This window comes from Ailuropoda melanoleuca, chromosome 9 (genome assembly GCF_002007445.2).
Source record: "Ailuropoda melanoleuca isolate Jingjing chromosome 9, ASM200744v2, whole genome shotgun sequence".
Taxonomy (NCBI): domain Eukaryota; kingdom Metazoa; phylum Chordata; class Mammalia; order Carnivora; family Ursidae; genus Ailuropoda; species Ailuropoda melanoleuca.
Window position 1 is genome coordinate 16,191,823 of NC_048226.1, and position 14,752 is coordinate 16,206,574.

The window sequence follows — 14,752 nt, forward strand, 5'->3', positions numbered from 1 at the left end:
AAGAACATTATGTTCATCGAGAGACACCCTTAAGAGAGTGAAAAGGGAAGACAGGTGGAAATGTATTTGCAACCCAAACAGCTGACAGAGGACTTGTAGCCAGACTACGGGAAAAATTTATTCAAATCAATCTCCCTCAAAAGACAGTCAAACCAACAGAAAAAAAAAAAGTATAATGTGAACTCCAAAGGAAAGTTCTTCCAAATGGACAACAAATAAATGAAAATGCACTCAATCTCATTAGTCATCAGCACTGTCAAGTAAAACGACAATGACAGTAAGATATCCCACCACTAGAATGACTAAAATTAAAAAGGCCAACTATCCCAAGTGCTGACAAGGCTATGAAGTAATGGGAGCTCCTGTATGTGATGGGTGGGATTTTAAATGGGCATAAGAAGTTTAGAAAACTGGAATTAGCTATACGCCCCAAAAAAATCATGAACTCCTCTCTGAGAACGAGACCCACATAAAAGTGTGCAGAGGTAGACCAGGAGACTTGTACAACACTGTTTATATCTGCAGTATTCATAATGGCCTCAAGTCAGAAACAACCTACAGGACCACCCACAGAAGAATGGATATGTAGGATGGTGGTAACTTCGTGCAATGGAATGCTGAACCACTAGGCATGTGAAGCATGGATAAACCTCATGGCCGTGACCGTAGCAAAGGGAGCCAAACATAAAATGTATACCACATAAGTCCATTTACAGGATGTTAAAGAGAAAGGCAAAACCCAACCACAGTGTCAAAATTCAGAATAGTGGGAATGAATGGAGGGCATCATGATGGGGATGGTAAATGCAGGAGGGGTTTCTGGGGTGCTGGCACATTCTATTTGTACAACTGACTGGTGCTGTTAGAGCCATGGATTATGCTCTGAGCCCTTTTTTGTAAAAGTTAAATGTCAAAATAAAATAAAAGATTTTTTTAAAGACTGGAGAAGAAGGGAGCCCAGAATCAGAAAGAAGATGCCATCAACTAGACAAAAAAGTGATAAAGCCTGAGATGGTGAGAACGTGGAGTTGGGGCTTGTCAACAGGAACTTCTGACTCTGAGAGTTAAGTTTGGAGAGAAGTTGCATAATTTCAGAAGATTTAACCCATCAAGTGTCTTTAAATCCATGAGCTCACAATGACTTTAAGGGAAAAACAAATCACCTTCAGAAGCTGATAGGAAACCAATCCATTATCTTGAAAACTGTTAAGTAAAGGGAAAGATTCAAGTATTTATTCTGCTTTTTTTTTTTTTTTTTTTTTTTTTTTTTTGGCATGATCTGGACAACTGAGTAACCAAATGGTGGATGAGAAGAAGCGTCTTTTTATAAAAGAAGTCCAATAAGTAAATGGCAAAAAAAAATTATAAAATTAGAATACCACTATTTTGCAGCCCCCTATTAAGTAATGGGATTATTAGGCTGTGCAGGGCACTAGTTGTCACATCATAAAAAAGAGACAACCAGGGGCACCTGGGTAGCTCAGTCAGTTGAGCGGTCAGCTCTTGGTTTCGGCTCAGGTCATGATCTCATGGTTGTGGGATCGGGCCCCACGTCCGGCTGTGTGCTCAGCTCAGCGTCTGCATCAGATTCTCTCTCCTTCCCCCTCTCCCTCCTGCTCACATTCTCTCTCTCTCAGATGAATAAATAAAATCTTTAAAATAAAAATAAAAAATAAAGAAAAGAGCAAGAGAGACAACCAGAAGTCACAGGCGTCCCATGAAAGCATATGGCGTCACCCATTCATCGGACCGAAGGAGTCTAACCTGAGTGTCAGCAAGCTTCCGGATCCAGCTGCCAGCGTGCAGGAAACGCAGAGGAGACAGGGACTTTTTGAGGTGCTCCACGCACGTGCGGTCAGTAAGATCCCGACTGGGGGAAACTGCAAGGCAAGTAAGCCTGGTTCTTCATCAGATGGACTGCAAGGGAGGAGAGAAAAAAGGTATATTAAAAGAGCCTTAAAAGATAATATTATAACTTTTTTTTTTAAGGCAAGACTGTATCATAATATTTGGGGATGCACATCTGGGTAGTAAAATAGAAGGAAACACAAGGGACTAATTTGTAGATGAATCAGGATAGTGGGGAGAAAAGGGTCTGTGATAGAGATGGGGGGGACAAAAGGAGGGGAGGGTGCTTTCTAGGTGGCAAAGTTCTAGATCTTGCCTGGGGTAGTGGTTACAGGATGTCCACCTTAATGATAATTCATTAAACCATACTTTGGTGTTGTTCAGTTTTCTGTGTCAATGTTTTTGTTTCAGTAAAAATGTTTTTTGTATGCTAGAATTAACTTGTCATATGGTATAGTCATATACTTAAAGAAAAACTTAAATTCTTTTGAATTCCAGAAGGAAGAAGTATTAAACACACAGCATTTATACAGCACTTTGTAATTTTAAAGAAACTTTCATCTGCATTGCTTCATGTAACGACTATACCAATCCTTGGTGGTATTATTATACCCATTCCACAGATGAGGAATGTGCTCATCACGTTTTGCCTGTTTCTTTAACCTACATTTTTCTCCACTCCAAATCCCACACTTTTTCTCAGAACAGTTATCTGAACATTTTTTGGCCAGGGATTCTGTGGCCCATCCATTTCTATCATGACCAATGGAAATTCCAAAGGGGAAAAAAAAACCCACCTCAATTATAATGATAGAAAAATAATTTAATGAGAAAAAACACTTAGAGAAGAAAACACATTTCAAAACTTAATAATCTACTCATAGAATTACAACTCAATTGCTGTTAATCATAAGCAAACATTAAAGTATCTGGAACCGTGCACAATACCATGGTAGGATCTTAAGAAAGAATGTGCAATTTTGGATCTGTTTCTAGCATGCCAGGAGAATTTCTTTTCTTTTCTTTTTTCCTTCCCTAGTGAGAGAGGGTTGAGGAGAGGCAGAGGGAAAAGGAGAGGGAGAAGAGAGAATCCCAAGCAGGCTCCACACCCAGCAGGGAGCCTGACATGGGGCTCTATCTCACAACCCTGAGATCATAACCTGAGCTGAAGTCAAGAGCTGGATGCCTAACCAACTGAGCCACCCAGGTCCCCCAGGAGCATTTCTCATAATAGCAAAACAACCTAAGTGATGCATCATAATGGATATACAATTTGGTTGATTTATATAATGCAATATTATTTAAAATGATAAATTAATCTTAGAAATATACTGTGAAGAAAAGAATTTCCCTGTCTAACACATCTCACCCTCTTGTTCTTTCTGCTTTCTAGATGTCTCTATCTTCCGGCTTTCTCCATGCCCACAACTCTGGCCCACCATCACCAGCTCTTAAGGGATTGCTGTGCAAGCCCTCAGCTGCTCCCTCTGCTTCCAGCCCTGCCCTGCTTTTCTGCACAGAAGTCTTCTTAAAGAAGACTCTAATCCAGGGGGACATACAGAGAAGTGTTTTAACTACCAGGAGTCCATGGCACACAGACCTGCAACCCAACCCTCTCTCTACCATCTAGCAATCAGATGAACTTGGATGGATCACATAATGTCCTGGAGCCTCAGTTTTGTTCATCTGTAAGATGGAAATAATCACTGTTTTGATTGAGGGGAACCAGACAATTTATCTCCCAAATGGGGGTCACTGTTCCAACCACACTGGATTTGAAGACAAGTAGGATAACGATAATAAAAGCGTCCTGCAATGATCTTGGCAGGTGGCAAGCACTCAGGAGAGGTTAACTATGCATAATACGTCACTTCCCTGCCTGGTAGGCTCCAGCTGCCCCAAGAATCAAGTCTAACCTGCTCAGCATGGCCCACGAGGCCCTTGGTGAACCAGGTCCTGCGTCTCTCCCCCTTGCTGTCTGCACCACAGCTACACTGATTGCCATTCTCTGAATGGCCCTCTTCTCTGGGCCTTTGCACGAGTTCTTCACTTTGCCTGGAACATCCTCCACCTCCTCTACCTGGACATCTTTCCATCCTCTGGGCCTCAGTTTACCCGGGATCTTCTCCTGCTTTCTTCACCCCGGACTGTTACACTTCCCCTGTCATTATATAATGGTTGACATGGTAATGGTTGATAAGCACCCATCTTTCCCTCTGGATATGTAACTGCCTTGCTAACCATCACCTACCCAGCACCAGGCACAAGGTCTACGGCATGGCAGGTCCTCAGTAACCTTTGTTGAATGAATGAATGAACTAATTCAGAAAAGTATTTGTGGACAGAAATTGCCTCCCCACCCACACCTGTACCTCCACCCTAGACGAGTGACATCCTCTCATAAACACCCTTGGTTCCTTGGGGGGAGGTATAGTAAGGGAGAGATCTCTCTCTCCTAAATCTTGAAGAATTTCATTATTGGCTTGCCCCAGTCTCATCCCATTGTCTGTTTATTCTTGAAGTATCTCTCTTCCACTCATTTCTTATTCCTAACTTTGGAAATCATTGTAAAAGTTATTGACCTTCCTTTATATCCCACTCCCAAAGGTGTTTACAATCTCTCTTAAAAGCCCTTGCCCTTTGAGATGGTTGGATGGCACAGTCAGCTGAGCATCCAGCTCTTGGTTTCAGCTCAGGTCCTAATCTCAGGGTCATGAGACTGAGCCCCACATGGGGCTCTATGCCAGTGCAGAGTCTGCTTAGGACTCTCTCCCTCTCCCTCTGCCCCTCACCCCCATACCTTCTCTCTCTCTCAAATAAATAAATCTTTAAAAAAAGAAAAAGCCCCTGCCCCTTGATAGAAATATAAAAACTCAGTCCCTTAAAATGCCCTTAATAGCCTACCAATCAAGGAACTTCAATTTGCACTGATATTATGAATAATTCATAATTCAGAATATTTTTTCCCAAACTGCTCATGAGTCCGTCCCCACCCTGTTTTGATATGTCCCATCTTGAGAAAGTATGTACCATCTCCTCCTCCCCACTGCCACCGTGGAGAATCCCTGCTCTCACCTTCTATCTTGTGGCCATTTTGAGAAACCACCCACTTACGCCTTTTTGTAACCCTAACAAGATTGAAAGAGAATTTAGGCAGCAGTGGCCAAAAAAGATTTGATGCCCACCATTAAAATGGGTTGATTTTATATCTCCTCCTGAAAAAAAAAAAAATGGACTCCTCCCAACCACTCTACCTGCGCCTCCACCCAAGCAAGATGGCCGCCTCTATGCTCTGGTCAAGTTAAGCATATGCACTAGTGAGGAGAACATGTATCTGTCATTTTCTAATTCATAAATTCTTCTATAGTTTGAGATAGTTGCTGTAGATTCAAGGCCCCTGACAATTATAAGGGAATTTTAAGCAGAGATTTGGCCATACTTCTAAAATCAGATTAGTTTCCCAATTTGATATGGCAATGATTACTTTAAAGGCAGCTGTGGTTTCATAAAATAAAGGCTCCCTGCTGTAGGCATTTCTTATGGGTACAGGCCAAGGAGCTCAGGAATGCACCCCTGCGGGACAGCAGGCAGGATGGATCTCTTCTACCAGGTCAAGCGGTCATTATCACAGTTGGAATCTGCACCTGGGGCAGGACAACTAGAACCAGCCCCAAGAGAAAGGGAGGTGGGATGTCAGTGTGAAAAGTACAGGATTTTTGCTTTGGATGCTTATCACTCATTTTTCATGCAAAAAGAATGGCTCTGCTTTTGCCCATCTAGCCTTTTCTTCCTGGAGTGAGGATGGGGCCAGCCACTGACCAGACCCCCCACCTTCCTCTCTCATTCTCTGTTCCCTGGAGGTCAGGAGCAGGGCTTCCTGCCTTTGCCACGAGAGGCAGCCAATTCCATGCCAATCATTCTAGAAGGAAACATTTTTAAGTAGTCGGAGGAAAGGTAGTGTTTCCTTTTTGAGGAAGATTTACTGAAATAGGGTGCAAATCTGGACAGGACCTCACTTTTTCGGGCCCCTCGATACTGTTCATACCATCCTCTTGATGAGTGTGTCTCTCTCCCTGATCCTTTCCAGCACAGGAATTGGGTCTTCTGTTGGAGCTGGGGTTCTCCCAAAAGCAGACCCTGAGACAAGAATTTGGGCACGTGTTTATGTGGAAGGTGATCCCAGGAAGTATTGGGAGGGTATGGGGGGAGTAAGACAGAGAAGGGAACAGTGCGGATTGGCATTGCAAGCAACTGGGGCTTAGCCCACTCTTGACCATGGGGAACTGGTGTAGACAGGCCCCTGCACTGTCTCATTGGGAGCTAAGAAATCCAGAGTGCTTATTCACTAACATCCATTCCCTCACCGGCTGAGGGTGTCCCCTGAGGCATTAGTTCCCTGACACTGTCCCCTGTGCTCCACCAAAGCCAGAGAAAGCTGTCAGGCAGAGATGTAGAAAGCCACCAGAGGACTTTACAGTGGCCAAGGGTACTTCAAGGGCATGCAAAGGGCAGGACATCTGGGTGTCTTCTCCATTCCCTGTGCCTTTGCAGTGTCCCTGCTTTGTGGGGAGCCTGGTGCAGAGAAGTGGCCAATGTGTTTAGGTTGAAATGAAATGGGGTCATCGCTGCCACCATGTTTAACTTCAAAGGAGGAGATCAGTAACATAAGCTCAGATCCAGACACGGGGGGCCCTCACCAATGCTGTGACTCAACTGGGGTGCTGTGGGCTCTTGTGGATGACAGGGGAAACTAAAAAGGAAAAAGTGACAGAAAGAGACAGAGGAAGTTGGGGAGCCTGGGTGGCTCAGTTGTTAAGCATCTGCCTTGGGGTCAGGGCGTGATCCCAGCGTCCTAGGATCGAGCCCCACATCGGGCTCCTCCGCTGGGAGCCTGCTTCTTCCTCTCCCACTCCCCTTGCTTGTGTTCCCTCTCTCACTGGCTGTCTCTCTCTGTCAAATAAATAAATAAAATCTTTAAAAAAGAGAGAGAGAGACAGAGGAAGTGGAAGGAGGGGGCAGAGAAAGGAAAGGAAAGGATCTGGAGGCAAGAGAAGAAAAGGGATGTGAGATCAATGAGGAGAAGTAGCAAATGAGAAACGAGTAACCAACCTGTGAGGAAATCTGCAATCCCCCTCAGCATTTTGTTTGGCTTCTTCCAGCACAGCTAGATGTGAAAGATCTGGGGTGAGAGGCCGAATAAGCTCCCCACCCCTATCCCACCCTCTATTCCCACTCAAGATGGTGGCGTCCTCATTGCAGAGCCTGTCAATTTGTCAGTATGGCGCCTTACATGGCAAAAGAGCTTTGTGGAAGCAATTAGTTAAGGACTGTAAGATGGGGAGATTATCTGGAATTATCCTGGTGGGTCTTACCTACTCACAGGAATTCTTAAAACTGGAGAATCTTTCCCCAGACTGTGGTCAGAGAGAGATGGCAGCATGAGAAGGCTTCAGCACCCCCTTTCTGGTTCTGAAATGGGGGTTTATGTGCAAGGACCAGAGAGAGGTCTCCAGAGGCTGGAAAAGGCAAGAAACAGATTCACCCCTGGAGCTTCCAGAAAAGAACACAGCTCTGCTGACACCTTCATTTTAGCCCAGTGAGACCCGTGTGGCACTCCTGACCCCCAGGACTGTAAGATAATAAATTTGTGTTTTAAGCCACAAAGTTTGTGAGCATTTGTTGCAGCTGCAATAGAAAAGGAAAACACCTAGGGACATCAAAAATGGAAAATTATCAAAAATCGCTCTCCGACTCTCTGGTATTCTGCCTGTAATCAGTTTCCCATTTAGGCTGGAATTGTTTTTCCTCTCTGCAGAACAGAGAATGGCTGCTCACAGGCTCATTAATATGCATAAAGGGTGGCATAATTAGTTGCCACAGGTAACCCCTCTCTGGCTGTGTGAACTGAGCTAATGTGCAAATGCGTGCTGCACAGTGCGCAGGGCGGTGTGAATAAAAGTCCCCATTTCATAAAAGGAAATATTTGAATAATATGGAAATGCACTGGATGCTATTAGCAGGATGTCAGGTTTGACAGTCCGTGTTATTGTGAAAATAAATGAGTTTTGACACAAATAACTTAGGTATGCATTGATTTTTTTAAAGCAAATCTTGGAACAAGATGTTATGTATTGTGCTGTAGGTTTACAAAGATTTTGATGGCTATTAGGAGAAAATCATGGCGAAGGATCGTTTATTAATGCGTTCATTAAGCTGCTCTAAGGTGTAGCAATCATTACTTTCCTCCAAAATATATACTGTTCCTCTTGCATATTTAATTGACTCTGGCAACCCATATTTAAGAGAATGAGGGGAGCTGTCAGCAACGTGCGGACAAAAATAAACAGAAATCGAATTGCCATCATTGGTATCAAAAATGTCATGCAGGGTCTTTTAACTCCTGGGAATATTTCGTCTGGCCTGTCTTTATCTCTAAGCAATCTACCTAATGAAATTTCTTTAGCCCATTTCATTTTCTTTCTTCCCGGTGTTTCCCCTTTTGAGTTTTTCCTTCAGAGGCTCTGGTTGACAAGCAGGATCCAGCACCCAGATCAGCACTTCCTGGCACTAGTCAGAGGCCTGAGACTCTCCACCCAGACTCTTCTGGCATCTGTTCTTGAGAAGCAAAGGAGAGAGGTATTCAGGAAGCATCTCCACCATGGCCAAACATCTGCTGGAGAAGCTCCTGTGCCAAGTTCATCAGCTCAGCAGAGGCAGCCAGCTGGCCCCACCCATCCATCACCGCTGGGGTCCTGAGCAGAAATGCTGATGGGTCATCCCATCACAGGGGTGCTCTCCTGGCTGAGCTGGTGGCCAACTTCTAGGTGTTCCCTGTGCAAGGCGGGTAAGAACCTGGTGAGGCCAAGGTCTGGGACGGTTCCATCCCCACAGGGATAAAGCTTTGTTTGCTGAGTCAGTCAGGTAGGTGTTTTCAGATGTGGGGCAGACCTTCAGGAGGAGGAGAAGGCAGGCACCAGACATCCCGAGGCCCGGGTGTGATGGGTTTATGGATATTTGGCACCCATAGAGCCTGTTCTGCACAAAGGATTTTGATTCTCAGTTCTCCCCCTATCCTCTGAGGAAAATGAGAAGAAGCTCCTGTGGTCCAGATGAAAACCCAGCTTCACCTGGGACAGGAGATAAGCTGCTTTTGACCAGCAGAGTTGAGACCCTTCAACTGTTCTCACCCAGGTCCTAGGGAGAATGAAGCCAGGTAACTTGGAAGCCTCTAGAAACGTCTGGAGATGTCCCTGGGAAAGAGATGTCACATGTGATAATGAATGGCTATAGAAGACCACCAGAGTTGGGCAAAATCCCCCCACTCTCTGGACCAAGAATACAGAGTCAAACACAACTCTTTCCCAGAGTGGACTTATGGACTAACGGAGGAGCTGGATATAAAAGAAGATCATTAAAGACAAAGTGCAAAAGCTAACTACACACATAGAACATGCAAAGCACACACACACACACACACACACACACACAAATGGGCCACTGTGGGCCATCTGACAGCTCACCAAAGATTTCTAGTTATCCCCCTTCAAGGAACATGGCAGTATTCTGCTTCCTTGTCTCTTGAGATTGTTTTATTGCAACAATAAAACATGAGCAGAAATGCCACATGTCACTCGCAGCAGATGTCGTAAGAGCAGGGCTTACCTCAGTGATCCTGAAGGCACACAGACAGAGTCCCTGCCAACTAGGCTGAGTGAGGACAACTTAACGCAGAACCTGTAACCCACCAGCAATGAATGTGAACCATAAGCTTCAGCAGAAAATACAGCAGATGTCGTAAGAGCAGGTCTTACCTCAGTGATCCTGAAGGCACACAGAGTCCCTGCCAACTAGGCTGAGTGAGGACAACTTAACGCAGAACCTGTAACCCACCAGCAATGAATGTGAACCATAAGCTTCAGCAGAAAATAAGTCTTGTTTTTTGAAGCCATTTACATGTTGGGAATGTTAGCACAGCGCAACCTAGCCTATACTGACTGATACAGCCAAGGGACTGAGTTGTGAGGCATCAGTAAGGGAAGGCTTTCTAGAGAAGGGCCTCCTGAGCTGAATCTCAGAGGATGAGGTCAAATGATGGCTTCTCCAGTGGGAGCCAGCCAGCTCAGAGCATGGACAGGAGAGTCAGCTCCAGGGAAACTCATTCCACATGTGATGCTTCTTCCACCAGAGTTACAATCTCTGATCACTCAAGTGGGTGTTCCAGAATCCCTCCTGTCAACATCTGGTGGGCCCAGGATGGATGGTCAAGAAGACAGAAGTTCAAGTGTGAGCCCCCCATTGAAGTCTTCTCTGACTTCCCCATCCTGTCCTTCCCATTCCCACCCCCAAACCCCCACACCAAATCAGTCTTTTCTTGAAGTTCTCAGACCCTCAGCATCTGTCTCTGCTGTAGCAGTTAAGAAACAATTAATGTGAAAGCGCCTGGGTGGCTCAGTGGGTTGAGTGTCCGACTCTTGGTTTCAGCTCAGGTCATGATCTCTGGGTCATGAGATTGAGCCCCGAGTCAGGCTCCACGCTCAGTGGGTAGTCTGCTTGAGATTCTCTCTCTCACTTTCCCTCTGCCCCTCCCCCTGATCATGCTCTCTCTTTGAAAAGAAAAGAGAAGAGAAGAGAGAAAAGAGGAAAAAAAAGAAGAAAAGAAAAGAAAAGAAATGAAAAGAAAGAAAAGAAAAGAAAAGAAAAGAAAAGAAAAGAAAAGAAAAGAAAAGAAAAGAAAANGAAAAAAAAAGAAGAAAAGAAAAGAAACGAAAAGAAAAGAAAGAAAGGAAAAGAAACGAAATGAAAATAAGAAGAAAAGAAAAGAAAAGAAAAGAAAAGAAAAGAAAAGAAAAGAAAAGAAAAGAACTAATATAGTCTAGGGAAGCTGGGAAAACTTTCCCAGATGAGGAAACATTTGAGCCTGAAAAAAAGGTGTAGTCCGAGAAGGGAGTGAGGTGCCTGGAAGGCATGTAAAATTCCTCTCCTTTTCTTACCTCATTTCATAAGCATGCATGGTTGTTATTGCCCCATTTTGCAAGCAAGAAAAGTGAATAGAAAGAAGCAGAAGTAACATTTTTATTGTCACACCAATTGTGTAAGAGAATCAAAACTCAAATCCAAGACTCAAATTCCTTGCTCGGTATTCCTTATACTATGTCATAATGCTATACATAACAGAAACTCACAGGAAGTTTTCAATTAACCTGTGGACAGAAAAAGATACCACTGAGTCTTCAACAGAAGTGTTCAGTTTCTTATATATGATATCCCTATTTACACATATTAGAAGCTACTTAGGCCAAGCGTACAGGGCTGATGTGAAGAGTAAGAGATAAAGCATGTAATCTGAGCTGAGTATGATGTCATCTGCAAATCACTCCAAAGTGCCACTGTTACTATGAGAGGCACTGTGTCGGTCTCTGGCATTCTCCTTAGCTGACCAGACTGAACACACTTCTTGCATTTGGCACATCTCCTCCCTTGTCAGGCAGAGCCCTTGTCCCACCACAGAAGCCCGGAGTGGCTGACACTCCCTTCCCCAGTATCCCTTGCTCAAAGGTGCAGGCCGAGGACGTAGGTTCTGCGAGTCACATGCCCCTCCCTGGACTTTGTCCAGGAACGGAAAGTCACAGCTGGGGAGACCTGCACCAAGGCAGCTGTGGAAGTGGCCACCATGGTGGTGTTCAGTTTCTGGAAGCAACAGCATCCACGGTTCCGGTGTAGACACAGAAGCAGTGCCAGCTGAGGTACCTGAGGCAGGAACTGGAGTGACAACTTTGGGGCTCTTTGGGGGCAGGGTTTCTGGCTGTGAAGCCTGCATGGTGGCAGACGTAGAAAGTCAAGCAGACCTGGAAAAAAGTGTGGTTTTGTGGAAGGCCAACATCGGGAGTAGGATTCTTCCAAAACTGCATGAGAGGGGGACTTGGAATCAGAGTGGTGTTGTTAGAAAATTGGCAAGCTGTGCGGCATCTTTGGGGAGAGCCTGTGAATGAGACGGTAAGGAGAGGTACTACCCAGAGAGGAAGCTGGTGCCGTATCTCAGGGAACCCTGTGTGCTTACTTGCTTCATCAGTTGAGCCCTGAAAAGCGCTGAGGCAAGAAATAGCACTTTCTCAAGAAAGGTAGACTGGATGTAGAAAGAATGCCCTGGAAGTTACTGTGATCACCTCGCATCAGCTTGGGGAATCCTACAGAAGGCAGAATCGGGTTATCTCTTACTCACCCATGGAAGGCATTTCACATACCTTTCCACAGAAAGAAACAATAAACAGCCAGCACATACTGACCTTTCCCTCCTCGCTAAGAGTCTTGGGGGGAAAGTATGGTGGGTGTACAAGATGGCTTTTTAATTTCTCTTCCAACCAGGAAGGCTAAATACCCTGTAATGAGTCAGCCCAGCACTTTCTTATTAGAATATATGTTAGGATCCAAGAATTTGAAGAGGAAGTTCATCCTTCTGAAGGGGACACAGGGAAACTCCAGAGAGAAATTTGCAAAGGTCTAACAGGGAGCCCTGATGACAAGGCTGAAATTAGTTAGGATTAAATAAGGAATGGGGTTCACATCACCACCCTATTTTCCCCAAAGACTCTTAGATGGGAGTGAAAGGTCAGAGCCCATGCTCTGGGTCCACACACACACACACACACACACACACACCCAGTCCAGCATCTCAGGTTGATGGCCAGGCTGCTGGCCACACACAGGCTGAGTCATCCTCTGCACCGTCTCCCAAGCAGGCCTGCCTCGAATAGGCTCTCCGATAGTTCCAGAGCAACAAGGGCACCTATCAGTCAATGCTTCTTTTCCATCTACTTGCTAGTTTCACTAATTTTCCCCATCACAGGACCTCAAATACTTCCAGAAATGGGGTTGCAAAAGTGTAAAAGCGCAACTGCTATTCCAAAAACCCAATGGCTTTCCATCTGAGAATCGGGTACTTCAAATGCATTCAGACAGGTCGGCCTGCTCCTTTCTCCTCCCGTGAACACATGAACGTGTATGGAATCACTGTTACAGCAGCCCATGTAATTGTGTTATGGCCCTACTGGAAACCATGGCCAAGACTTAGCCTCAGGAGACATCTGCACACTGGTGATCTGAACACCATCCACTGAGGCCACATGGATGCTGGCTCTGGTACCACATGGGCACAATATTCACATCTGCCCCACCTGCAAGCATTCCTTTCTACTCTGAAAGCATTGACATTAAAAACAAAGCAAATGACTGGGTATTTACCCCAAAGATACAGACATAGTGAAGAGAAGGGCCATATGCACCCCAATGTTCATAGCAGCTCTGTCCACAATAGCTAAATCGTGGAAGGAGCCGAGATGCCCTTCAACAGATGACTGGATTAAGAAGCTGTGTTCCATATATACAATGGAATATTATTCAGCTACCAGAAAAAACGAATTCTCAACATTTGCTGCAAAATGGACGGCACTGGAGGAGATAATGCTAAGTGAAATAAGTCAAGCAGAGAAAGACAAATTATCATATGGTTTCTCTCATCTATGGAACATAAGAACTAGGATGATCGGTAGGGGAAGAAAGGGGTAAAGAAAGGGGGTAATCAGAAGGGGGAATGAAGCATGAGAGACTATGGACTCTGAGAAACAAACTGAGGGCCTCAGAGGGGAGGGGGTGGGGGAATGGGATAGACCGGTGATGGGTAGTAAGGAGGGCACGTATTGCATGGTGCACTGGGTGTTATATGCAACTAATGAATCATCGAACTTTACATCAGAAACCAGGGATGTACTGTATGTTGACTAACAATAAAAAAAACATTAAAAAAAAAACAAAGCAAATGGCTAAGTGTGAGATGGACACTGGGGTCTGGATTTCTAGTTTTCGATCTAATAAGGAAGTTTTGTGTTTTTTCATGAGAATGTTTGCTCACTTACTTGGTAAAAGCACATGAGCATTAATCAACAGAATTAATTCTCCAGCAGTCTGCCCTTTGGCACATATCAACCAGCTTCTTAGTTGCAAGCCAGACAAACCAATTCCATGTAATTCAAGCAAAAAATTAATAAATATATCAGAAGGTCTTCAAGTGGCCCAGGGAGTCATTGTAGGAGGTTACATGGTGAGGAAAATGTCCAAACCCTATCCACACAACATGTCTCATTGAGAATGGCACCTCACCACCTACCCTGAGACACTTCAGGGGTGAGCTCGGGGTCCCGCTGATGACATGACTATGGCTGCTCTTCCAGAAACTGACTTAGTTACTGCAGCAACCACCGTTCTCACCAAAGTAAATCCCAAGACGTCCCTGCTTCCTGAATCAATGTCTGGCATGGGAGTGTCTGATCGGCAGAACCAAGGTCACGTATCGACCTACTGGTCCCCAGAAAGAGGGGCTGTGAAACAAGTCTAGTGTTCCAATTTTTATTGCTGGGGTAGGTTGCTGCCTCCTATCTTGTCTCATAGAGACTCCCCCAGACATAGGAAGGCCATGAGACATTGGGTAAACAAATGTCCCCTGGAATCCAAAGTTTTGGCTCCCCTCCATCAATTATACTCTTCTTACCAAAGTTAAAATTTCCAAAGGTCAAAAGCACTTCCTGCTGAACATAGTGTATCTCTCCAACACACAACCTGAATCACACCCCAAAAGTTGGACACCCCAAAGGACTGTCAGTCATGGCATCCATCTCCAAGGCCAGCATCTCTAGATAATAACCATTCATCCTCTAGCTCCTTTGTAATCCAGGCTCCATATTCGATAATTAAAAAGTTAACCACCAATGATACACCCAAATAAAATTGTGGGAGAAATGGAGAAAAAAGAATAGGGAAACAAATAAAATAAGTAATACACCAAAGAGAAAACCTGAGTCAGTCCTACAATCCATGTTTCTACAACAGATCGTGTGGCCCTAGTTGAAATAGA

The 14,752-nt window shown here is 44.7% G+C and overlaps 1 protein-coding gene across 1 annotated transcript in view; it reads right to left on the minus strand.

Annotated features, from left to right (window-relative positions):
• Window positions 1-1,701: 1,701 nt before the first annotated feature.
• FAM169B (family with sequence similarity 169 member B) overlaps window positions 1,702-14,752 on the minus strand; it is a 377,511-nt gene continuing 364,460 nt past the window's right edge. The window contains exon 8 of the mRNA XM_034667922.1: window positions 1,702-1,917. Coding sequence (XP_034523813.1) covers window positions 1,856-1,917 — 62 coding nt within the window. The 3' untranslated portion in view covers window positions 1,702-1,855. The remainder of the gene's footprint in view (window positions 1,918-14,752) is intronic.